This window comes from Berghia stephanieae, chromosome 4 (assembly GCF_034508935.2).
Source record: "Berghia stephanieae isolate SIO BIC M18660-M18661 chromosome 4, UCSD_Bste_1.3, whole genome shotgun sequence".
NCBI classification, from domain to species: domain Eukaryota; kingdom Metazoa; phylum Mollusca; class Gastropoda; order Nudibranchia; family Aeolidiidae; genus Berghia; species Berghia stephanieae.
The window spans coordinates 62,225,635-62,253,454 of NC_088363.1; the positions used below are offsets into that span (position 1 = coordinate 62,225,635).

At 33.9% G+C, this 27,820-nt stretch overlaps 1 protein-coding gene across 1 annotated transcript in view; it reads right to left on the reverse strand.

The window, feature by feature from the left end:
- Window positions 1-7,206: 7,206 nt before the first annotated feature.
- LOC144970974 (uncharacterized) overlaps window positions 7,207-27,820 on the reverse strand; it is a 91,913-nt gene continuing 71,299 nt past the window's right edge. The window contains exons 4-13 of the mRNA XM_078911203.1: window positions 22,258-22,507; window positions 20,619-20,706; window positions 19,507-19,671; window positions 18,574-18,790; window positions 17,947-18,084; window positions 16,321-16,652; window positions 15,216-15,991; window positions 14,588-14,710; window positions 13,352-13,472; window positions 7,207-12,890 (exon numbers count right to left, since the gene is read on the reverse strand). Of these exons, the coding sequence (XP_078767329.1) occupies window positions 9,951-12,890; window positions 13,352-13,472; window positions 14,588-14,710; window positions 15,216-15,991; window positions 16,321-16,652; window positions 17,947-18,084; window positions 18,574-18,790; window positions 19,507-19,671; window positions 20,619-20,706; window positions 22,258-22,507 (5,150 nt within the window). The 3' untranslated portion in view covers window positions 7,207-9,950. The remainder of the gene's footprint in view (window positions 12,891-13,351; window positions 13,473-14,587; window positions 14,711-15,215; window positions 15,992-16,320; window positions 16,653-17,946; window positions 18,085-18,573; window positions 18,791-19,506; window positions 19,672-20,618; window positions 20,707-22,257; window positions 22,508-27,820) is intronic.

Genomic DNA, 27,820 nt, shown 5'->3' on the forward strand with positions numbered 1-27,820 from the left:
CGCTGATATAACCTATAAATCCCATCTGCCTTTTTTTTTTTTTTGTAGATTACAGTAACCTTAGCACGTTTAAATCATTTGGGACGTACTTATCCACTATCAAGAGAGTAATGGAATCCGGTCAGGTCCCAGTGCTTTTGAGGGACAGGGCGCTTTTAGTTGTTTAGTAACACCCTCTCTCTAGTGATTGTTGTTATAATATGTATTCGTTTAATTGCTTGGTGTTATATTTTATAGGAGTTGAAGTTATCAGAGAATGTTTGCTAACTTTCTTGGTTGTGCAGTAGCAAGGATTTTATAGATGTAGAACATTTACTTTTGGAATAGACCTCTCGTATGAATGTAAACATTGCATACAAGACATTTTTACAACACTTTCAGTCATTAGTCAATAGTGAACAAATCCATTGAAGAAACAATATTGAATACAATGTAATTGTTTTTTAAAAAGGAACAACTATTTATAACAATTCACAGTATAATGTATAATCTTTATTACTTGCATATCGAAAAGCTCATATTGTTCATTACCATAATAATCTGAAGGAAAATAAATAATATAAGAAAATCCTGATTACTTTTCATCATCACAAATAATTAAAAACATAATATATTAGATACATAAGGGGGGTCCAATTAATTGTGGTGTTCTATGTTTCTTCAAAGAGTATTGAACTAAATTATTCTTCTCTGAACACAAAGCATTATTGCTAAATTTGAAGAATCGTGGGGGATCTGCAATGAATCAAATTATTTTGTTTTTGTTTTAAAGGGTTTCATGGCGCTTGCAATACATCTAGGTCATATCAGCGCCGATGAATAGGACAGAAAGCAGATGCAAGGGGGATAGAATGGTCAAAAGATCCCGCCCAAGCTGTGGACTGGTATATACTCTTCCCTGCCCCATGGGGTATTATTCCATCAGCCACAGAAGTCAATACTTGTTAAAGAAATAGTTTTTCAATCTATAACCTATTTCTAACTTCTCATTCCACAGGGATGTCCGTTTTTCTTTGAGAAATGAAAATTATGAGAGACCCTTCTATATACTTGTGTAATATATTTTAAATATAGATTCAGTAGACCACGAGAATCATAAAATTATTCAAACTCGAAAACAACATTTCAATGTTACAATATATATATATAATATATATCACTCACATACACTTACATAAATATCAAAACACTCAGAAACGAATTCAGCAGCGGTGACAACAGATAAATTCTTTTTATAAACTTGCATAATAATAACAACAACCAACCCAAAATTCAATATGACATACATTTTCCCACTCCGGATCTGACATCATATACACAAAAAGGTGAAAACAAGGATAAAAGGGGGAATTAAATGGGTGAAATTGTATTTTACCTGGCTTGAAAATAGAAGGAATGGAGGGAAAAATGGTAGGATTATCATTTTATTCACGGTTTTAGTATAATACTTCAATAAGTAAGAATTAAAATAATTACTAAGATGACATTTTTGTGACACACACACACAAAATTTTCACAGAAAATTAAATGGCAGCAGTGTTGTATTAATAATAGTGAAAATAAAACGTGAAAAAGTAACGACCAGCAGTTTTGTTGACAAAAAGGCTCAGACTGGAAGATTGGAATGTGAGAAAAACAACATGTATCAGCATCAAGGTATGGTTAATCATTTAAGGGGAAGAGAATAAAATGACAACAATAATAAAAAGTTGCTTTATTCGATTGGTTTTAAATTGTGGAATGGTTAGTAGTGTGAATAAGGGCACAGATGGACTGGATTCTTGATCTCTGAGGATTGGTTGGCGGGATTCAAACACTCTTATTAAAACAGATTGGTGGTATTGTATATTGGATTTAAGAATGCTTTTAAGGGGGTTTTGGACGGTATTAAGGACAAAAGGGCTATCCTGCATTATAAAAATTAGTTGACAACGTTACTTGGATGACATATTCTATTACATTCGACCTTTTTCAAAAAATATAATCATTTTATAAGATTTAAAGGGTTGACATGCAACACAAATATCATTCGCTGCACCGAAAGAAGTGAAAGAGAGAAAACATACAAAAAAAAAAAAAAAAAAATTAGGGGATGACCAACTTGTCCTTAATACCGACTATTTGAAAACAAAGTATGACAGGGTACTATTGATTCCTGTTTTGTTCATGGTTTTATCTTTGCTTTATTTCTTTCATTTATCATACTCATTTATTACCATATTTATGACAGTATAAATATCAATATAAACAGTTTAAGATTTCAAAGCCTGGTTTTGTTCTTCTCCGTCACAGGTAAAAAAAAAAATTAAAAAATTAATTATAAATAAATAAATAACAAAAATTATAAAAGAAGAAGAAGAGTAAGACGAAGAAAAAGAAGAAGGAGGAGGAGAAAGAACATTAATAATAATAATAATAATAATAATAATAATAATAATAATAATAATAATAATAATAATAATAATAATAATAATAATAATAATAATAATAAAAATATCTTTTAACAATGACAATTTATAATAAAAATAATAAACAAATAAAACTAAGTGAATAAACTCTCAAAAATATATTGGTGTAAATGGGGAAATCGAGTGTTTTTTCATGACCAGAAATCATCTATGAAATTATCTGATAACAGTAATTTCGTGTCTTTATTTCAGAAACATTTAAATGAGGTTCTAGATAACTTTAAAATCTCTTTGAAATCTTATCTATACCAAAGCAGATTCTCAAAAGACAAATTATTCTGAATGATAATGTACAGTAAATAATGATTTTCTTTTCAGTCAAAATGGGGATGAGGTAAACATGACCACCACTAACAAGTATCCCCTAAAAATGGGGAAAACGGTCAAAAACTACAATGTTCCACGCAATGCGGTCCCTGGTCTTACTTAAAATAACAGAAGATTGCTGTGTTTACTACTCATACAATTTTCGGAAACATTTTAGAATTCTCACCAAAAAAAGATACAATTACAGTCTTTGTTTTTGCAATAGATGATTCTAGAAAAGTTTGAAATGCATATTAGATTCAAAAGATATAACGTTGATAAATGCAAATTGACAATCTTACTCTTAAACAAAACAAAATTGTTGATATCTGAAGACAAAGAATAGAATACTCTGTAATACAACATTATTCAGCAGTACGGATATGAAAACTAGTTTTATATCTCTAGTGAAACAATTTAGATAAACCACGAAAAAACAAAAAGCATTTGCAAATTAGATTATTGTTTCCCACGAAGATGAACAACACAACTTCTAAAAACCAACAACTTCTAAAGTATTTTTTAAAAAATATGTACAAACGCTGTTTGAAGCATGTGTTGAAGTTCAAACAATTCAAATAAATATTTCAATCATTTGATGCACACATGGAGAGCAAAAAAAAAATATAACATCATATCTATATAACAAATCTACAAGAATATTTTATGTACACAAAAATAAATAAATAAGTCATATTTGGCAGTTATAATAATGAACAAGTTGCATTGTAAATTTCATCTTAATATTAATTTCTATAGAGAAAGGATTAATTAATATAAATAAACCATTCCAGTTAAATGAGAAAAAGAAATGCATGAAACAAGAGTGAAAATATTTGTACCAAATCTGGATTTTTACGAGATATTGAAAGACAAATGTGACCCACTAGAGTATTACGTCACAGTGATGCTGATGCTAAAATGTGAATATAAAGTGAAAATGAAAACGTTGATGCTTGAAGCTCGAAGAAATATATAACATTAGGAAATTGAATGGAAGCTTCAATTTAATAAACAGAAAACATATTGTGGACATTTCGGGTTTCCCCTTTATCAACAAAACATGATGAATGAAACACTGAAGATGAATGAAAGATGTGAGAATGGCGTTGTTAAAGTGAAACTCATTCCCATTTTCTCTCATTCATCGTAATTCATCGTGGTTTGTTGATAAAGGGGAAATCCAATAAGACCACATTATCTGTTTTAATTTACTAAATTGAAGCTTCCATTCAATTTCCTATTGTCAAGTTAAATAAATAAAAATATGACACTTGATGAAATTCTATCCATTCTGCTCAATAAAACACATGCACATAACCCAAGTTTTACATTTTTGACTTTAATTTCAATGTTCAGCATCACTATCACTCCGTCGAAACACTGTGATGAGACTGTGGATCACAAATCATGTCAATGAAGGTTGACGTCATTATTTGGTTTTCAACTGAGCTATTGATGGATAGATTAATAAAGGATTTATGTTGAAAATTGATGAAAACAAGGTAAAAAATAAATAATTAAATAATAAAAAAACAAAAACAAAAAAAAAACCTTTAAGCCTTAAAGCCTTTTAATTAGGAGAATGTTAAAAGTTGGAGGTCATCGTGACTCTTTATAACGTGTTCATTACAAAGACAACTGGTCACCCTCGCCAAAATAAGGGTTTCATTAAATTTTAAGCATATACAGCTTTATAAATAATAGAGTAAGGAAAAAATAGTATGGGACAATTGATTTTGTCAGTCCATTCACTCAGCAATTATTGGTTGTTTGTTATTATTCTAAAGGCAATTCATTATCGCTGATTGCTGGTGGATTTTAAAAGCAGGAGGAAGTTTAAGTGTAAATAATAATTTGTAATTTTTTTTACCGACTAAATGAGTAAATCCTTGACTACTCAAAAGAGGTTTTAAAAAATCATTTTGTATGAAGTAGTCATCCTCCAGTAAAAATATTACAGTCAAAAGTAAAGAGATATACAATTTCCTCTCCTTTGGATTAAAAAAAATGACTCTCTTAACAGATGCAAAGATGCATCGAGTCTGAGCAAGGCAAAAATGGTAGCTCATAGTCATAGCTTTAGCATAGGTTCGTAAAACTCAAGTTGGAAAAATATTGAAAAGCTTAATGAAAATGTTAAATGTTATGAATATGGGTTGCCAAGTATCTGTTATATTTGTTTTAAGGGTTTTACGGCGCTTGCAGCACATTTAGGTTATATCAGCGCCAGTAAAAAGTAAGACATAGGGGAACTGGGAACAAATAGAGATCAGATGTAGATTCCAAGAGCATACCACCAATGTACTTAGTTTGAGATCACCTATTAGTCTCATCCGGACACAAGCACAAAATCCAACAAAGAGGAATACACTCAAATGCTTACATTATACATTCAAAATAACAAATATAATAATACATAACAGAGGGATGATTTACAAGGAAAAAAATATCATCTCCCAAAATAATAACTATGCATTTGACTGTTTCCCTCCCAGCTAGGACTCCGGCCAGGGCCAGGACAAAACCAAGTAATCTCATTCCAAGACAAAGACAGAAAGCATGTTGGAAAACAGATATAATGGGATAGAAGACACAGTATGTACCTCCTGCCCACAATGGGGGGTCAAGAACCCCACCCAGTTGCCAAGTATCTAAATATAAGGCACTTGACCCAGTGTTATGTATGAACTTTCGATGTCAGGCTGCTTGTTTTGTTGTTTTTTTTTGTTTTTAAGGGTTTTACGGCGCTTGCAACACATTTAGGTTATATCAGCGCCAGTAAAAAGGAAGAAAATGGGATAGTAAAAAATAGAATTACAATTAAAGCACCCAAGAAAAAGTAAGACATAGGGGAACTGGGAACAAATAGGGATCAGATGTAGATTCCAAGAGCATACCACCAATGTACTTAGTTTGAGATCACCTAAAAGTCTCATCCAGACACAAGCACAGGTCCCAACTAAGAGGAATACACCCAAATGTTTACCAATCATATAATATAATATGTAAACTCAACATTAATAATACAATGCATAACAGAGAGATGATTTACAAGGAAAAAAATATCATCTCCCAAAACTATAACTATACATTCGATTGTTTCCCTTCCCAGCCAAGGAGCTCCGGCAAGGATCAGGACAAAACTAAGTAATCTCATTCCAAGACAATGACAGGAAACAATTGGGAAACGGGTATGGGGGGATAGAAGACACAGCATGTACCTCCCTGCCCACTATGGGTGGTCAGCATCCCCACCCAGTCAGGCTGCTTCAAATATTTTTTCCCCCAACAATGGAGAGGCTGAGTCTAACAAAAGTCCTTGCCTAAAATACTTGGCAATAGACTAGTGTCATATTCATTGGACATCATGCAGTTTTTAATGTCGCTTTCATGTTATAACAATATTTTTTTTATTAAAGAAATTAATTAATTAATTAATAATAATAATAATAATAATAATAATAATAATAATAATAATAATAATAATAATAATAATAATAATAATAATAATAATAATAATAATAATAATAATAATAATAATAAAAAAAAAATCATCATCATTATTATTATTATTATTATTATTATTATTATTATTAGTATAATTATTATTATTATTATTATTATTATTATTATTTTTAAAACAAAAAAAAATCTACAGCAATATCTATTTGATAACTTGTAGTTTATGAACACTAAATCAAAGACTTATAAGGAGAAAAACCGAATTGCATGAAAGAAGCCTAAAATATAATGACAACAACCTCTTTATTATCAGTCATGACCTCAAAGCCAAGATTACCTAGCGCCTTGTTTGTTTTGTTTTGTTTTTGAGGGTTTTACGGCGCTTGCAACACATTAAGGTCACATCAGCGCCAGTAAAAAGGGAAAAAATGGGATAGTAAAAAGTTCTAGAATTACAATTAAAGCATCCAAGAATAAGGCAGACAAAGGGGAATTGGTTCAAATAGGGAACAGATGTAGATTCCAAGAGCACACTATCAGTGTACTTAAATTGAGATCACCTAAAAGTCTCATCCAGACACAAGCACAGGTCCACACTTAGAGGAATATACTCAAATGTTTACAAATCATATATAATACATAAATAAAACATAATAGAGTGCATAACAGAGAGATGATTAACAAGGAAAAAAAATATCATCTCCCAAAACTAACTATACATTTGACTGTTTCCCTCCCAGCCAAGGTATCCAGCCAGGGCCAGGATAAAACCAAGTAATCTCATTCCAAGACAAAGACAGAAAGCATGTTGGAAAACAGACATAGGGGGATAGAAGACATAGTATGTACCCCCCTGCCCGCTATGGGAGATCAGGATCCCCACCCAGTACCTAGGGCCTTCTGTGCACAATTAAATATCAAGTGATCCAAATGTATGTAATGATGACATTTGTCCTGAAACAATTGTGGATTTTAGCGAATCGGTAAACATTGGATTCTCATTTTATTTCTCAATAAAATTTATAAACTGAATACAATCAAAGGCTGAACAAAACTTAATACTCCCATCAACTATGTAACAAAAACAGAAGTTGTAATGTAGTCCTGGTTATGTTTACACGCTATGACTATAAATTATTTGCATCTTAGAGAAGAATTGATTAACCAATCATAAGCGACACTGAAGGTCATTGACATGAGAAGGGAAATATAACTCTTTACAATTGCCATTTTCATTTGGTAGCACGACGAAATATTTCAAATACAATTGACAAAAACTTTTGGTCCAATATAAATGATGGTCGACATAATAAAATATGTATTATGCTCATAGCGCCAGGAAAAAACAGAAAGATGAAAGGATTCTCAAAATCTGGTAGATGTCTACTTAAAAGAAAAGGTTAAGACAAATGCTACTGTTTTAAACATTTAAATCAGGGAACAGAAATGGATTCAAAGAGCAATCAGTCCAAATGCCTAATTTGAGCCCGCTTAAAGACCCAACAAACACAAGCGCAAGATCCCATCAAAGGTGGTGAATTCAGTGCTAACAAAATACATAACATCAGATATTTTAAAAATAAATGGAGAGGTGATTTACAAGGGGGAAAAAACACATCAACTCTCATTTTTATAAAAAAATACATCAATCAGGCTGCGTCCCTGACAGAATAAAGAAATGAAAAGAGATGAGAAATGCCAGCTGAGAATAGAACATTTTGTGGTGAGTGAGAGTAGAAGCCAGGTCCCAATTGGTACAGCACACTTGGTTGTCCATGAAAGGTTTTTATGCACATTTTGTCATCCACCACACAGATAGAAAACACGGCTTAAAGACCTCTCAAGCTCATAAAAGAAGATAACCATCATCCAATCCATCAATAAGAACAAGATCTACTGGTGGCTAACTTACGATTTTACCAGCATCACTCACGAAAGTGATGGCTTAAAACAAAAAATATTGTTTCCCATAGGGAAAAACACATTAATATTTCCATTTCAGAAAAAAAAAAGTAGGCCAAAGTATAGTTGTTTTAGAAGAGTAACAATATTTGTGAGACTACAGGTGATATCAGTACCTAGGAAACATATGTTGATATATAACATATCACACTCGAGTCCCATTCACATATGGACAAGTCAAAGCCCACTCACTTAAAATATGAAATTACAACTCCATAATGACAACAAGTACATATTCATTTTTAGAAAACAATTTTTAACAACCAACAGCCCAAATGTTTCAACTTTTAAAATCAAAAGAGAAAACCTTTGCTGCCATTCCCCATTCATTACTATTTGTAATGTTTAACAAACAAAAACAAACTCATCATTATGTTAAAAATTACTTCAAAATTGCTCAATATTTTTATAAAAGTAAACGTTTGCTTTTCGGCATACAGATATTTGTATTATCATCTAACAACACACATTCTGTAATATAATACATCTGGTGTGCCAATAAACAACAACAACAAAAAAGAAGAAGAAGAAGAAGAAGAAGAAGAAGAAGAAGAAGAAGAAGAAGAAGAAGAAGAAGAAGAAGAAGAAAAAGAAGAAGAAGAAGGAGAGAGCACAGAAGATAAGGTTATATCATGATTAGGTATTGAATCTCTAAATCATATAGAGTCGTATCTTACTAATCAAAACGTAAATGAAAACATGAGATAGACCAATATCACCAATGGTCTCCAAACAGTATTATGTCGGGGTAAAATTGATCTTTCAATTTGAATTTTAAGCTCAACCACATATTAAATTAGAGTAAAAATTAGTGTCTTCATTGATGAGGGTCAGATTTATTTCCACAATCTAAAAAAAAAGAAAAAGTCTTCAATTTTGACTTTTAGATGAATTTTCTTCATCTAAACCATTCCGACATAACAACTGATAGACATAAAAGGTCACAAATTCTAAACGTTTGAATATAAACCACTATAGATAAACTAAACAACCATTTTACTATTGTCAAAAAACTTTGAAATAAAAATCAAAGCTGGAGGACATGAAAAACCGACCTGAAGATTTCATTTTAAAAATATTTAAAAAAAAAAAAAAAAGCTTAATTTATTTAAATTGCTTTGTTTTATGGAATACATTAGGGTCACTATAGAGAAAATACTAATTAAAATTGGGTGAAAAATATATGTAGGATTGATCACAGTAATTTATAACACCATTTTCATTGTCATCTACATCAAATCCTCCAAGAGCCTGACACAGAAAAACTTCTGTCGATCACAACACTTCAATAACTCACTTCAATTTGCTTTTTTGCATATTTCACGATTGACCAGATAATGGCGAGACAAATATGACACAAAAATTAATCCAATAAATGAATTGACAAACACAATCTTTAAAAAAGAAGGAAAATGAAAAGCAAAAGGCTTAAAGCAAATCAACAGATAACATTACATTAAAAAGTTCTGCATATTCGTTCAAGTGTACATAATGATGGCATCAACATTCTTTTAAATAATCTGAAATAGAGTTTAACAAAAGACCAGCAGTGTAGAAGTAAAATACTGTTATAGAAAGCCAATTCGTTGCATAATGATGCTCCATTTAAGGAATTCATTCTCAAATTGTTTGTGATGAAAATATAATAATAAAGAAAAAAAATGTAAACATAAGTGTACAAAGTACAAATCACTTATATTAATAATCATATAAAATCATTATATAATGTTGTAATGCTTTTAGTTTTCTCTAAGAATGTTTCAACTTGTGTGGGGCCATTTGGGAAGGACCCAAGACAGAAAAATTGCAGCCTGGGAACTGACAATGATAGTGAGTTTGTTTGCGGAAGTAGGAACAGGAAGCTATCTGGCAATCTGCACTGCCAGAAAACTTCACAAACCCATTACTGCTGATGTTGTCTAACTTGGTGTGGTACTTACGATGAGGTGGGACTTTGCTGGAATCAGTGCAGGCAAATGGACATTTCAGACAGTGGAAGTGTGATGCCTTCTCGTTGAATTCACAGTCTTCCTTATGGCATGACACTGATGCCCTAAATTGTTGAAATTCTCCACTCATGAGTTTGTCAAGTCTCTCATGTCGAATGGTATGCTGCATAATGCGTGACTTGTCGCTGAAACCATAACCACAATCATTTCGCAAACAATGAAAGTGGGTAACCGTTTGCCTGTAAGAGCACCTAATATGACCACAGTCCTCACCACATCGTACTCGTTTGTAACCACTGGGGAGATCTGAGTCTCTTTTTCCAGGTGTCTTTCTCTGTTTTGGGGCCTTGGGAATGACTAAAGTATCAGAATTAATAAAGTCATCATTTTTTACCAAGCTTCGTTTACGACCAGACTTCCTGGACAAAGAAGAACACAAAGTGAGACTTGAGGAGGAATCATTAAGAGAGGACTCATCATTACTCTCATCAATTCCGTCATCAATCATTAACACTGGCTGATCACCATCTGATTCACAACCATCCACGTTTGAAACTGAACTGCTGTCATTGTTTTTCACCTTACTATTTTGTTTACTACTACCACTATTTTCCCCTTTTCCAATTGTCCATTGAGAGTTTACATTGCTCATGACTAAAGTAATTTTCTCATTTGGTTTAGGCGAGGGTTTAGATTTTGTTTCCTTTGCCGCAGCTTCTTTACCCTTATTGACCATATCAGTAAAGACAGAGAGCTGAATATTGAGTGAAGATGACAGTTTATCACTTTCAGAAGTGTCCTCCTCATTTTCTTCTGCAGCAGCAGTGGTTAAATTCCCCTTTGTTGCTGGAGATGTTGCTTGATCCGCACCCTGTGATTGCACATAAGTAAATCCTGGAGACACATTTTTATCATCCATTTTAAAGTTTTGACCAGACTTTTTAAACTTAAAACCATGTTTACCAATATGAACTCGCAGCCTGGCATGATCAGAAAATGCCTGATTACAATCCAAACAATGATAATGATCTTTCTTTTTCAATTTGCAAAAAGGTCGGCCACAATTGGCTTCGATGGAATAATGCATTCGCTTCTTTAGATGAGCCCAGCTTGGAGGAGTGGTAGTGGTTGTGGAAGAGTTAGTTGCCACTGTTGGTTGTTGTCTGGGCTGATGAAGCAAAATGGTCAAAGGCTGCCCATTTGGAGCAACTGGTGTAGCTGCACTTCCAATGTTGGAAACAACAGTGGGCATCGCCACTCCTGATCCAGTTGTAGTGATTGCATTTAAATGTGGAACTGGGCTTTGAATGAGCTGTACCATATTAGTGGTACCTATGACTCCAGTTTGCAGGAATTGACCCTGGGAAGTTTGAATGATTTGAGCTCCTGGAATATTGATGACCTGAGGCGTAGCTCTGATTGGTTGGTGACTAGCCAATTTACAAACTGGTACAATACCCGTTAAGATGCTAGGCTGCTGACCTTGAGATGTCTGAGCTAAAACAGGGATGGAAGCAGGTACCATGTTGGCAGGAATGGACATACCAACCATTGCTGGCTTGATGACTTGGGCACCTGTAGGCGCGGTTGATATTAGAGTTGTAGTGTCTAATAAGGGGGTTGTATTTGGCTTCTGAATGATTGTGGTGGTGAGGGCCGTTCCATTGGTTATCAATGATCCTGATTGCAGAGGTGGAGGCACGTTTTGAGACAATGAAACTCCTTTGTGCACTACCTGTTGTTGAGTGATGACATGAGGAGGGGTATAGGGTAATGAAACAGTTTTCGCCTTTGGAATTCCAGACAGAGGGAAAAAAGTGCCTGCTGACTTAATAATGGTTTTGGATTCTATGGCACTGGGGGATTCATCTGCATTGCTGGAATCATCAATGGAGTTATCAAGAGATTTGGATTTCATAGCTTGAGCTACAGGGGTGACAAGAGGATTTGGTGATACTTTCAATGGAGATGAATCTTTTCCTTTGGAAACAGCTGGGGCAATAGGAATGTAGTTTGTGGGTGTGTTGGATTTGGTGAAGCTTCTGACAGGTGTTGTTGTTGCAATTTTGGTGGATGACTGAGAAAGGATGGATTGTGTTTGGGGTGACAGGAGAACTGCTGCAGTGGCTGTTGGGTGTTTCTTATTGTGTTGGGACATAGTGCTGTGTCGAACAAAGGAGTAATCACAGCGTGGGCGAATGCAATGGAAATGGCGATTAATGTGATTATTATGGCAGTGAGGCCGTCGACAATCGACGACTCTATCAAAAAATTCATAACCATCAAGAATTGTTATGTTATTGTGGAAGTCTTTTGCATGAAAGTTTAAAAAGTCGAGACGATCAGTGGCCAAATGACAAAATTTCCTCCCACAGTGAAAGTGCATGTTCCCTTGAAAGATGCAATTTTTATCTGGACAGCTCTCAGTGCTTTGAAATTTTTTAAAGCCATTTATAATTGTGCTGCTCTCAGAATAATTTTTATGCATGAAAGCTAAAGTTGAGTCAAAAATTTCTTTTTCTGTCAGGTGGACTTTTGGAACCAGAGGGCGATCATAACGAGGATATTTCGGTGGACGGCCACGCCTCTTTTGTAATGGATCCAGCTCAACTTGATTTGGTTGAGGAGCACTTGAAGAAGACTTCTTGGATGTGGATGGGAATCCAAATTCATGTACACGATAATGATTTAGTAACGCAAACGTTGGGCTGTTGTAAGGAATCACTTGACTGCAGTTTGTCTGGAGTGAAAAAAGAAATATAGTTACATCAACAGCTCCATTAAATCAAGACAGAACTTATACAAGTTTTAATCGTTACACAGAAAGATTCATTGCCATTTTTGGAAATTTCTGCACAATTCCTCTCTATAGCATTGATAAAAGATTGCTCAAAAAGCCATTTTAAAAACCTCAAAAAACTGTCAAAACAACTCTTAGTTTAAGTGAGTTACAACTTAAGAAACAGTAAAATTAAGATAAGATAAGATAAGATAAGATGAACTCTTATTAATCCACTTTTGAAAATTTACATTGGATATTGCCATTGACAAATTGCCATTAACCTAAATTATTGCCCAGTTAAGGAAAATATGCAGAGTTAAAATCTGAAAAAAAAAAGAAGCAAACTAAAAAAAAAGACTTTAACAACTTTAATCTAAGGGATTTTTATAAGAAAAGGGAGTAAATATGATCCAACTTACCCAGTTACAGTGGTAATGCAATTCTTTCTGGTTGTATGAACAATTCTCATATTTGCATTCTGTATTCTGGTCAAACTTGAAGTATACCAGGGGAGTGATTGTATCCTGAAGCTCGTGGTACCTAAATAGGAAAGTAAATAATCAGAATAATACAGAGAGAGGGAGGTAGGTAAAAGAATGGTTTTCTTTTTCTTGTTTAAATGGGTGTAATTGTGGTGAAATTCCAGACGCAACATTTAAAGTCTTGTGGCCACAGGATTCTAAACTTTTCTGGGGGGGGGGGGGGGGGTATTTTCTCTTGCACTCGATATATATATATATATATATATATATATATATATATATATATATATATATATATATATATATATATATATATATATAATATATATATATATATATATATATATATCAGGTGGCCATGTAAAAAATGGGTCACCGATCATTTCTTTCTATTGTAAAAAGTCATAAAGATATCTTTTCCAAATTTTCACTACAATTAGAACTATTCTTTGTTAATGAAATTGCAAAATATCAAAATAATTGGATGTGCGTTTTTTTAATAATATAAAACCTTGTAACACCACCTAAAAATGTCAATATCAACGAAAAGATGACAAATTATTGTGGAATCTGCACGTTATAATTCTTTAAAGAAGACACTGGCCTCCTGAACCACCCAACCTGAATCCAATGGATTACCCAATTTGGAAATCTTTGACTGAGAAGGTTTATAGTGGACAGCCTTGAGAGAAAGAATTATTTTATGCTGGGAGGAGACAACCATTGGGGAAATTCGAGTTAGAAAAAGAGACTACGCTGTATCATTAAAAAGGATGGCAGTGCTATTGGTCACTTAAAGTGCTAAATTTGTAATCGTAGACCAAAATAAGTATGTGAGTGTGCTACACAGACGTTTTCTTACATGATAAGAAGAATTATGATGAAAATAATGTTTATGGTGACATAATTAATGTTTAATAAAAAAAATGGCTTCAAAAGTTAAGATCATCACCATTTTACTCTTTGGTATTGTATTTCTGAACATGGTTGTGAAAATTCACTGTATCTTTTTTATTTCTCAATTCATATTCATAAAATGTTGACAGTCTATAAGGATTTGTTTTATTTGTGTTTTGAATTTGAAAGAAATCCAATGAAAAGTCTCAGAGATACAAGCCGGCAAAGAGCGGCACATTTTTTTTGTGACCACCTGATATATTCTCCATTTCATACCTGGCATGGTTCCTGACCCCATCTTTTGACTTGAAAGTGACTTGACAATGATCATCTAGACAATGGTAGTGGTCTTTGTACAAACACTCACACCTTGAGAAGCAGGCATCATTGGCAGTATACCTGAAACCATTAAATGGACACAAAAAAAAGAATGACGGTGTCTCTGTGCTTATTGAATTTTACGAATTTGCAGTACATAATTTGGCTTTATGAAACGTTAAGAATTAATTAACCAGTATCAATTTTGAAAATTTAAGGAATCGTTTTTGAGATTATTTCTTGACCCACAAACTTAATTAAAGAAAGTGAGAAAACCTCAACAAACAAAAATGAAAAATAAAATTAATTTATTAAAAATAAGCATTTCAGTGTGAAAATAAAGAGAAGAAAGACAACTAACAAAATCATGGCAATTAATCTTGCATTAGAATATCGACAGTTAGGTAGCATTTCAGCATTTAATTAAGATCCAACAAGTTACACAATTACATAAAGATACAAAATGATTGTGCAATCAATTTTCATTGTGAAAAATAATTATTTGCTTCAAAATGAGGAATGGGGATTAGTAACAAGACTCCATACAATTGACAAACACAAACAATTTAAAGCAAAATATTCTTACCTCACGAGATATTTCTTCCAAGATTCATCCCTCTTCTCAGGACTTAGTCTTACAGGCATGTGAAGGGCCATGACCTGCCCATCTGAATTGGATATGACCTGAGGTTTATTTTGTATGCTTTGAGGTGATGTCTCCTGCTGGTGACTCCTTTCCATGGATGGACCAGAATTTTGCTCCAAAGCTTGTAACTGTTCTAGCTTCTCCTTCTTAATTACACGACTTTCATCAAAATTTTCTCTATCAAATTTTTCAGAGCTTCCTAATGCACCATTTTCTGTAAATTCCTCTTTTGGAATATAGCTATCCAGCTTATCTTCATCTGTTGAGCCCCGGAAACCATTTACTAGTGTTGGCTCTTCAACTTGAGTGTAGTCCTTGTCATCATCGTCATCGTCATCATCATCATCATCATCAAATTCATCACCCTCTTCAGTATAATTATTTCTGTCATCAACAATATCTTCAATGTGGCGCTCTTCTTCACTTTCTTGGTTTCCTAAAATTTCATCCTTTACTACAAAATCTGAAACTCTTTCTTCCGTTTTCACCATATCTTTCCCTTGTTTGCCATGAAGTGAAAGATCCTGTGCTTCTTCAAATTCATTGACTGCATTTCGTTCCATCTGCTCACTTTTTGGCAACCCTATGATGGGTTCATCATGGCTCGGAGTGGGTTTGTCCTCTTTCTTGGTTGACAAATTTAAAGCTGACATGGTTTCTGGTACGGCACTCCCATTCTCAGTTGACAAACTTTGTCCATTCATTTGGATTGATGTCTGAAAAGTATGAAAAATTAAATTATAACTTTTAACAAGAGAACATATGTATTCACTTGGATATATTAAAACCTTGCAAAATCTTTGCTAATCAAATCATCAACAAAGAGAAGAGCTGACAGAGAGTCCTAGATGTGGCCAAACTTGTACATATTCAAGAAATCCACAGCGATAATATTTCCAGAAATTAAGATTTAAAAACCGGACCAATACAAAATGCTGACAGTTGACAAAATAGAGAATGAAAACAAAAACAAAAGACAAAAACAACAATAAAAAATTTTTTAAATGCAAACAAAAATAACAACAAAAATTCTGATTGAATTTACCTCATTGAAAGGAAGTGTAAAATTCTGTGGTCTATCAGGATCTGGCTTGACGATTGAATCAGGTGAAGTCAGAGAAACTGGTTTTGTGCGAGCTTGTTGAGGGGCTTTCAACAGCATCTCGCTAAGTAAAAAATTTGGAAGAACCCCATCGTGACCCAATCCATTCATTCCATGAGATGATAATGACGATACAGGGGATGACGATGAGGATGGTGAGGCACTCTGCTGCTTTACTTGACTGTATCTGTGATAAGCGTTTTCAAATTCCCTCCTCTCATGCTTTCTCTTATGAGAATAAAGCTGAGCAGTTGAATGCAGAACATAATGGCATCCTATTGGTTTAAGATAAAAAGAAAAAAAAAATTTACTGATGTTAATGATTTCTTTTAGAATTTCCCTAATTAATCCATTTTTCCTTTCACATATTCTAAAAGTAAAACTAATTTGGGTTTGCGTATGACAACCATATTTTCCAGACTATAAGCCCCAACTTTTTTAACTGTGATCTCAAACCTCCAGCTTAGAGCCGGTTACGGCTAATACTAGTATTTTTCTATGTCCATGTCAGCCAAGTGTGTAAGCTTCGTGGCTATTGTTTTTATTTTGTATTCAATCAACAATGAACAAAAGAAAGTCACACATCTTTAATGTTAGTATTTTTCTTTGTCCATGTAAACCAAGTATGTAGTCTTCATGGCTATTGTGATGATGTTGTACTGAATAAATGACTGAAATCACACATCCCTAATGCTCATATTTTTCTTTGTCTGTGTAACCAGTAAATGAAAACTGAAACAACACACCCGTTCCTATTGGCCAATCGAACAACCATAATGCCAGTAGGGCCAGCATAGCAGTGTGGCTTATAGCCAGGAGCTGCTTATGGTAGAATGAAATATATTTTTTTTGACAACTGGGTTGCCCAGCGTCTCTTATAGTACAGAAAACACAATAAATGCAATATTCATTGTTGACGATATGAATGGTAAAGGTAAAAAAAAATTATTTGCCTTTGAAATAAATTCATCGAGTTATCAATTTGAGAAAGTGGAAAAAGGTGCAAAACAGTATCCAGTTAGTATATTCCCAAACAGGAATAGCTGTTAATGTCATGACAAGAGTAATCTTTAGAAAGAGGCAGAGTATGATTATTCCACACAGATCAACAATAATCCCTACAAAGAAAATTCTCGTAAATTCAGTATCCAGAAGAAAAAAATGTATAATAGGGCAGAGAAGTCATGACGTCACACCTTCTACTCTTCCAGTTCCAAAATCCTCAGAAGTGTAACCAGTCCTTCAGAGGACAAATAATAAATAAGTTACATATTGAATCGTAAGGTGGCATGACTATTTTAGTAGCAGGATGTATAGGCAGATTCTTAAGATTACAGGACATAAAAGACGAGGATGGGCGATCTTTAATGACGACCAGCATATATATAGACTAGAAAATAAGATGCCATCACTCTGAAACCAGAATATCAATTACATAAAATCTGTATCCAGTGTTTTACACTTCCTATGAGATTGGAACCAGTATTTTGACATGACTTTAGTTCCCTATAATGACTGATTTTAAATAAATTGACAGGAGATTGAAAAAAGAAAGGATAAGATGATTACCTGGCCTGATGCAATGAATGTGATTACTGGCTTTAGAGTAGCGACAACTAGCAAAAGGACAAGCCTCATACTTCATGAACTTTTTGAACCCATCTTTACTCAGCACCTCATCCTTCTGGTGATAACTCTTGTGTTTTTCTGCATTAAAATATTAAATCATCATTTAATTACGAAAAACTCAAATCAAAGTGAAGTGAAAACATTATTAAGGACGATAAGATTTAGATCTTTACTGAGGTCATGGAAATAAGATATGCAAAACTTCTGATTTAAAAAGGAAAGAAAACTTCTTACACAATTAATCTAAAGTGCAAATCTAATTGTGCCTTGTTTAAAAGCATTCTTAAGTATAAAACAAAACAGGGGAGAAGAAAATAAAAATGTATGGAGCGGCATATGCATATATTCTATTTGATGATAGGGAATTCATTGTTTTATGCCAATGAACAATCTTTAGTTGGATGTGAACAAGAAATGAAAAAGAAGAATAAAAATTAATTCATTAATCAATTAATTAGTTAATACAACCCTCATCTTCCCTCCCTATATCTGATTTGTTTTATAAAATGTAAAATTACAAAAGATTTTCCAAATCTGTTTAGATTGTAAAGTCAAATTGGTTCTTACCCATATCTGACTTGTTTTTGAATGTAAAGTTACATTGGGCCCTTCGACAATGGAAATGTGTTGTTCGTTGGCCGTAGAATGCGCAGTAGGTGGTCCCACAGTCTTCAGTCGCTCTAAACCTCTGGAACCCTTCTTGTATTATGGCAGAGTCTTTTCTGTGGAAGTTGGCATGCATCTGTACATCTGACGTGCTGATGTAAACTTTGTCACAACTTCTCTGTTGAAAACAAAATAAAATACACATCATTTTTCAACACATATATATAACTGTCAGGCCAATGCAAGGACAAGAATAATTTCAGGATCGTGATGGCGTGTTGAAAAGTGGCTCTCCCTTATATATACAGTGATTTGTTTTACAAACATAATGTTACTAACAATTTCAGGAAGTTTGGATATCAGAAAATACAAATCTGAATAAAATTCAGCAATGATAAAAATAAATGAAGGAAATCGTTTGCGCAAAACGATGAAAATAATACATTTTGTGGTATCCGGTAATATCTAAAAGTTCTGTTAATATTATGAGGTACCGTAAAGTGAGCATCATATTATAAGAAGAGGAGAGGGAGCGGGGGGGCATTGGGGGGGGGGGGAATCAAAATGATGAAAACCAGCAATAGTTAGGAATATACCAATTATAATACTTTTAAAAGTATGAGACTAAATACATCCAAGAGCATTTATCAAGTATGGATATTTCTGAAACATTAGATGTTCCACAATTTAAATTCTATCATAAACTATTAAAAAAATTTCTATTGAAAATAGTGCATTTATGTTCAACTTTAAATATTTGTCAGTTTGAGTGACATCCACTTCTTCTGCTATGACGGCAATAAATAGTGTGACTAAAGAGCTTTAATTCAAACCATTAATTACCCATTTCAATGTTAGTGATAATTTACTAATGGAGAAAAGTACACAACTCACCTGAACACAGTGATAGTGAGTCTGTCTGCCATTATGAGTGCATACCCCAAACCGTTTGCTGCAGTCATCCACAGGACTGTATCGCATGAAGCCATGTTGTAAGGAATCCTGTCTCTTCTTGTGCCATTTGAAGTGACGAACCATTTCCTCCTTGCGGATGAATACCTGGAATGGAAGAAGTGGTGGCTAGAGTAAATGACTGGACCAATTTGACTTGCGAAAAAGCAAAGGAATTTGTGCGGCTATGTGGTCTAGTGGTATGACACAGACTTTCGGATCGGAAGGTCTTGAGTTCGAGCCTAAAAACTTCATGTCCCATCCTAAATGTTAAATGTTGCTGTTGGCCAGGAACCCCTTGTAAAGCACTTTGAGCATGTTTAGTGGATATTGCGCTATATAAAAGATCAATTTTAAAAATTGTTTTTTAAAGGAATGAAATTATAAATATTCAAATGGTTGATAAATAAAGACATTGATTCGTCAGATTGACCAGTGGATTTCTTGCTGAAGGTAGATGAATGGATGGTTGGATGGATGGGTGGTTGGAGGGGATGGATGGCATGGATGGATGGATAGATGGATTGCTGAATATGAATGGATGATTGGATGGTAGGATCGAGTCAGAGTGGTACAAAAGTAAAAACTTGACTTTTAAAAAAACTTGAAGCTGCAGATTTTGACACGCGCTGTGAGACCTTGCCCCTTTTCATTTTGTAGCACAATGTGCATTAATGTCTAAATCATTTCAGTCTTCCTTCGAACAAGACATTGAAAGATAAATTTCCCTTGAGGGTGAATAGAGAAAATTTATTCATTAATTTATTTTTTATTCATTTATTTATTTACTTATTTATTCATTCATTTATTCATTTCTATTGATTCGTTATTGTTTTTTCTATATTTATTTATCTATTCATTCATTCACTTTTTTATTCATTTATTTATTGATAGACTGAACATATAAATGTGCAGACAGAAAAAATGGATGATCAAATGTATTAGAGATTGATAGCATGAATTAAAAGATTGAAAGGATGAATGGGTTGGTGGTGGCTGGATGAATGAATAGAGAGTGGAAAACATGAATGGATAAATTTTTAATGTCTGCCTACCTTGGTGGGACAATCCAAACAATGGTAATGGTCTCTATAGCCCAAGTCATGGCAGTGTTCCCCACCACAGTCAATCCCATTTCCGTAACTGTAAGAGGATTTAGTAAAAGACAAAAAAATGTTTAAGACAACCATCAAACAATCATCAAACATAACTCATAACATATTTCACAGCTCACCAATGTTTTTATCTCACTCTGTGCACATCATAAAGCTGCTACAATACTTAACTCACCCCAAATTTATTCATTCATCCTTTGACCGATCCATCCATATTTTTTTTTTCAGCAGGGAATATAGTGTAACAGAGATAACCACAATATCATTTCCGAAAGTTCAATATTACAATGAGAACTTATATTGTTACGGTTCATTTCTCAAGTATGCTTTGCAGAAACATCATGCTCATTTGACCTCCCACTTCCACTCTCTTTTTTTTTTTCTTTTTCATTTTTCATCTTTTTCGATCAGCCCCATTACTAAGACCGATACACAAAAAGTTGAATGGAAAAGTTTGTTGAAAAGTTTCTGTAAAATACCTTGATGGAACATAATAAAACTGGTATTTAAAAAAAGAAAGACAGAAAAGAAATTTGCATCCTTAGTCGTGCATAGAGTGGCTGATTATCCTTACTTGACGCTTTTGGTACGCCATGCGACACATTACTAACATTGAGCAGTTTGATTTACATGAATAGTTTGTTTTTATTTAACTTTTTAAAATCTACTTATATTAATTCATATCGCTGCAGTTAATAATTGTTTTTTGTTTTCTATTTTCTTCCGTATCTTTTTTTTAAAGGGGGGGAGGGGGTGAGGGGGGGGGGGGGGTGCTAGGTTTTCCTTTTCCGTAGCCACTTTTAATATCCTTTTAAAATTTTCGTTGGGTCATTTATTGGATAATTTTGTTATTGTTTCCTTTCTTTTTCTTTTGTTCCGTTTTGTTATGTTTTGTTTTATTTTTGTTTTGTTTTTTTATTTTTTTCTCTTTATTTTTTGTTTGGAATTTGTTATGTATGATTTACTTTTAACTCTTTATATAGATTACACACAAATGCTGTCCCAATATCATCAAATTGTTCTTCTACCTCATGGAGAGTCCACAGTTTGCATCTAAATGACTTTGATTTGGTTATAGATTGAATGTTATTCCAATGCAATGTGCTAATATACAAGCAAACAAACCGAATGTGTTCTTTGGTGTGGATATGCAGAGTGGTTTTAAATTGCAGCAGATCATTAAAATGTTACAATCGTTTTTAAATATATTACTGTGCTTTAACAATACAATGAAGTTCCGATAGCTCAGTAGGCAGAGCACTATGTCAGACCTTCCTACTTAAAAATTGAAAAAAAAATCGTAGTTTTTAGAAGATAGAAATCATAGTTGCTATATATAATTCACATAGTAAATTAACAATTTACCCTCACAAGTACTAAACAACACTTCAAAATCCTTAAGTTATTTAGTCTGGCATCAACTTTCATTCCCAATAAGTTTTCGCTGATTTTTCAAGAAGAAGAAAAAAAAATATTTTTAAAATAATAATAATAATAATAATAATAATTTTAAAAATATAAATAAAAAAAATAAAATACTCCGATAAATCGAGAGGAAATATTGCGTTATGGAACCTACCGCCTGATATACTTGTGAAAATCAGAAGAACTGAAAGTCTTGACCGCATAATGTCTCTTAGCACCGGTTGAAGGAGTTCCATTTTTGGTAGTATTGCCAGTGGTTGTAGCAGGGCTGCTCCCGTTGGTGGGCAGATGTGTGGAACTCCCTTGATTTGGAGGACCTTGCGGGGCGGACTTGGCGCTGGCTGCTATAACAGGAGTTGGCAGCGGAGGAGAAGGGGCTTTGAGGACATGACCATTTTGAACTCCTGAAAATAAAAAATTCAAAAATATTAAAATTATAAATCCAAATATCATTATATTAAAATAAATCCAAATATTATTATATTATACATATTCCATGATTTTATTTATTTAGACAAGAATGAGGAAGGGGGGGGGGGGAGAAAAACTTGATAAATAGTCTGACGAAGTCCATGAAGAAATAATATTCAATATGCCTTTGAAATGAAGGTCCAAAGAGTGAAGGGGGAAAAGTCAATATCCACGATATGTTCATAATACCGAGAATCAATATCAAAATGGAGAAGAATGAGAGAGTTTGGTTTAAAAACGACAATCAAATCAAAAATTCAAACGCTGAAGCAAAAGGCTTAACAAGATCTTGTTTCTTTGTGATTTGGCACAGTAAATTGACACAATATCATGCTAATCATATTCCGTATTTAAGGTGATGAATAACAAATCACATAGAGGAATAAGACTACATGATTAAGAAATATGGAGGCAAGGTAAATAATGTATATAATCATTTTTCTATGTCCTCATTCGATTTACCTCAAATGGGCTTTTTTCATTAGCATGGGAAAGGGGAAGAGGGGGGGGGGGGTGTTAAAGGAAAAAAATAATAATAAAATTACGCCTTCCGCACATCATTAGATACTGTCGTTTAGGCATTCCATGAAAACAAAAACATTATTATGTTTAACATTTCGATACAACACGAAGAGAAGGGCTTATCTGTTCGCTTTACTTGGCTAGTTTTATTAAATTTATGAATATTGACATGCCTAATTCATTTAGCGCCTGGCATTTTGATGTATGTGTGTTTGTGTTTCTGTGTGTGTGTATGTATGTATGTGTGTGTGTGTAAGTGTGTGTAACTGTTTGTGCGAGCGTATAAGTGTGAGTATGTGTGAGTGAGTGTGTGTGTGTGTGTGTATACGTATGTTTGTGTGTTTGTGTAAGAAGAAAGGAATCATAAGTTGGATAATTTCAAATGAAGAAGAATACTCGTGAATCCAGTGAGATCTGCCGAAATCGATGCTTTTCAAATATTCAAGAGCAGCTATGAAACATTGGGGAAGATATGCAGCCATAACTATTGTGAGGAAAGTGATAAAAATACATTTTTCTTTTATTTCATTTTATGTTCATTTTTCTTTTTCTCTCCTTTAAAAAAAGGGCAATTGCTCAAAACTATATCTGCCAGTTTCTGTTATTTTTCTACTCTAACTACTACAATAAGAATCGATTTTGTGGATCTTCAATATGTTTGCTATACTATACAGGGTTTTCATAGCTTGAACAAAAGCGTTGGAGACAGTAGGTAGGGAATATTGAATAAACAAACAATGAATCGAGTATCACCGTTGTTTTCCACGCATTTATTATTGTGTCCGAGTCAGACGACATGCATGTACGTAATGTAAATCACACATCCCGTCCTATATCTTGAAAACAAACAATAAAAGCTGTTGCTACCTAGCACAGCGAATAATAATAATAATAATAATAATAATAATAATAATAATAATAATAATAATAATAATAATAATAATAATAATAATAATAATAATAATAATAATAATAGTCATCATCATCATCATCATCATCATCATCATCATTTTAACTTTATCGACGGGTTAAAATAGTAACAATCCGCTGAATTTTGACTTTACAATAATATATGTAACTGTCACGAAAAATAATAATTTATACACGTGAAAATGATATCATCATTAACACACACACACACAGGGCGACTGTGCTCTGACTTTGTTATCAAATGAAGATTAATAATTATATTATATTATATTATCATTGATGCTATTCGCTTCGCTTTGAATTATTTTTGTTTTGTAAGCATAAACACATTTGAAACATGTTTTTGAAGCAGAAAGTATTTTCATAAATTTCGCAAAACACACATTAAACATTTTTTTATCCCAAGTAAACAATATAATTTTCAAGAGGAAACAGGAGATCTCGCGCACAAACGCGCGCGCACACACACACACACACACACACACACACACATATATATATATATATATATATATATATATATATATATATATATATATATATACATATACATACATACATACAAATTATATATATACAATAATACACATATGAGTACAAATCCATAAATATGCACACAAATACAAGTACACACGACAGACAAGTAGACAAATATGTAAAATAGAACTTTTTAAATACAGACAGAACAAAGAGCTTATTTTATTAAGGTAGAATTGCCTTTACCAAATAATGTGTTATATATATATTTGATTCAATCCGTCGTCAGGCCACGTTGTCAAAACAAACCAATCCACGTCAGACGTTTTACTGATGATGGCCAATAATGCTGTATATGATAAAATTGTTGGTTTGTTTGTTTTGTTTTGTTTTTTTGTTGTTGTTTCTTTTTGGTTTGTTTTTTGGGGGGTTTTTTCTTTTTTTTTTTTTTGTATTGTATTTTTTCAAAAATAATTTTTGCAAAGTATCACACAGACACAAACACAAATAGACATACACACAAATAAACACACATAGACACACATACACACGCATTACACACATTGTACTGCCGGACATCGACATTTTTACTTCATTTTGGCCAGAACATTTTTACTAAATACATGGTTAGGCTAAAATGACCACCCCTACCCCCCCCCCCAAACACGCACACAAACACACACACACACATACACGCATACAAACATACATACATACATACATACACACATATATACATACATACATACATACATCTGGGTACAGCTGGGGCGACCATCCCCAACCCAGCGCGTCCACAGGTGGCGGATCGTGGAACGGCCTACAGATCCTGATCTATAGGTTAGCTGTAAAGCCGCGGACCAACTGGCGATAGTCGTGGAGAGTGAGGTTGGGTAGTCTGGCAGCACAGCTACACATACAAAATGCCTCATATACTCTATGAAGGGACTATCAAGGTGAATGGGAGGCGCCTTAAAACCTGCCAAATGCTCCCACTGCCTTGTGGGTTATGACCGGGAGGTCAAAAGGCTATGGAGTAAACCAGATAAAAATCCGTCAGAAGGCAACGGGAAACCACTGACGTATCATCCCAAGATCGTCATGATGTCCGTCCAAGCGAATCTAGTCAACGACGTCAATGGATGTTTTTCGAGCAACTCGATTACAGCCTCGTCCGGTAGAGATAGTCATGCAGGTGAACAGGTGACTCTCGACCGTCATCCAGCTACTGTGCACCACCAAACATTACGAACAGCAACATGGAATGTAAGAAGTCTGTACCAGAAAGGAAAATTAGCAAATGTAGTTATGGAAATGAAGAGATTGAATATCAATGTTTTAGGATTATCAGAAGTTAGATGGAAAGGAGCAGGAGAACTTAATTATGATGACTGTAAAATTATATACTCAGGAGGAGGAGAACACCAAAGGGGAGTTGGAATTATACTAGATAATAAAACGGCGCGAGCAGTCAAAGGATTCTGGCCCATATCAGACAGAGTAATGGCAATCAAACTACAAGCAAAACCTTTTGATTTTGATATTTTACAAATATACGCCCCAACCACCAGTCACGATGATGAAGAAGTGGAAAATTTCTATCAACAAATAGATAAAGCAATGCATCAGTTTAAGTCTTCAGACATAAAACTCATCATGGGCGATTTTAATGCCAAGGTGGGCCGAGAAAGAATAGAAGATATTGTGGGCCCACATGGTCTGGGAGACAAAAATGACAGAGGTGATCGTCTTATTCAATGGTGCCGTCAACATGATCTGACAATCACAAATACTTGGTCAACAAACCACAATAGAAGGAAGTGGACATGGAAAAGTCCTGGAGATGGAGTGAGAAACCAAATAGATTACATACTCATCAGCAAACGTTTCCGAAACTCGGTTTTGTATGCCAAATCTATGCCGGAGGCTGACTGTAACAGCGATCATATACCTGTGCTATGCCCCATACGAGTTAAATTGAAAATCTGCAAAAGAGCAAAGGCTAAACCTAAATACCAACTAGACATTCTCCGGGAGGAACAGAAGATACAAGAAAAATTTGAACTATCAGTAAGAAACAAGTTTGAAGTGCTTGGAGAACTAACAGATATAGAAGAGAAATATGAGCAGTTTAAAGACAGTGTTGCTGCATCATTAGAAGAAAATGTTCCAACCACACTTAAGTTGCAGAAGAAGAAATGGATTACTCCAGAGATATTAGAATTAATGAATGAGAGAAGAAAGGCCAAAAATCAGGAAGAAAAATACAAGACTCTGAACAGGCAGATAAAAAGAAAATGCAACGAAGCTAAAGAAGACTGGATAAATGAACAATGTCACTATATAATGTCCTGCAAAGAAAAAAATGGCAAATTCTTCCATCAGAAAATCAAAGAAGTGACAAACAAAACTAAATCAGGTGCTAAAAGTGGATGCATCAAAGACAAGCGTGGAAACACCATCATGGACAAAGACTGCATTCTAAACAGATGGTCAGAATATATTGAAGAACTTTTTTTTGATAATCGAGGAGAAATGCCTATGATAAAAGAACTGGAAGGGCCTTCTATAATGAAAGATGAAGTTAGGAACGTCATGAAAAGCATGAAAAATGGAAAAGCTGCAGGACCTGATGCCATAACAATTGAAGCCTTGACTGGCCTGGGTGAATGGGGGATTGAATTCATCACAAACCTTCTAAATCAAGTGTATGACACAGGAAAAATGCCAACTGATATGAAACGATCCATTTTTATAGCACTACCAAAAAAGCCAGGGGCAGTTGATTGTGAACAACACAGAACTATTAGCCTAATGAGCCACCTCACAAAAATTCTTTTGAAGATAATTTTACTAAGAATAAGAAATAAAATACGACCTGAAATTGGGGAGATGCAATTTGGTTTTGTTGAGGACAAGGGTACCAGAAATGGAATATTCACATTATCAATGCTGATGGAAAGATGTATTGAAGTAAATAAAGATCTGTATATGTGTTTCATCGACTATTCAAAAGCCTTTGATAAAGTACAACACGAAAAACTATTCAAAATTCTATCATCCTTGGACATTGATGGTAAAGATTTAAGAATATTACGGAATTTGTACTGGGAACAAGAAGCAGCAATGCGTGTTGACAACGAACTAAGCAGTTTTACACCTATTAGAAGAGGAGTTAGGCAGGGGTGTGTTTTGTCTCCAGATTTATTCAACCTCTATAGTGAAATGATATTAAGAGATATCGAACATAAGAAGGGGGTGTGTATTGGAGGAAAGAATGTAACAAATCTGAGGTATGCAGATGATACGGTTCTACT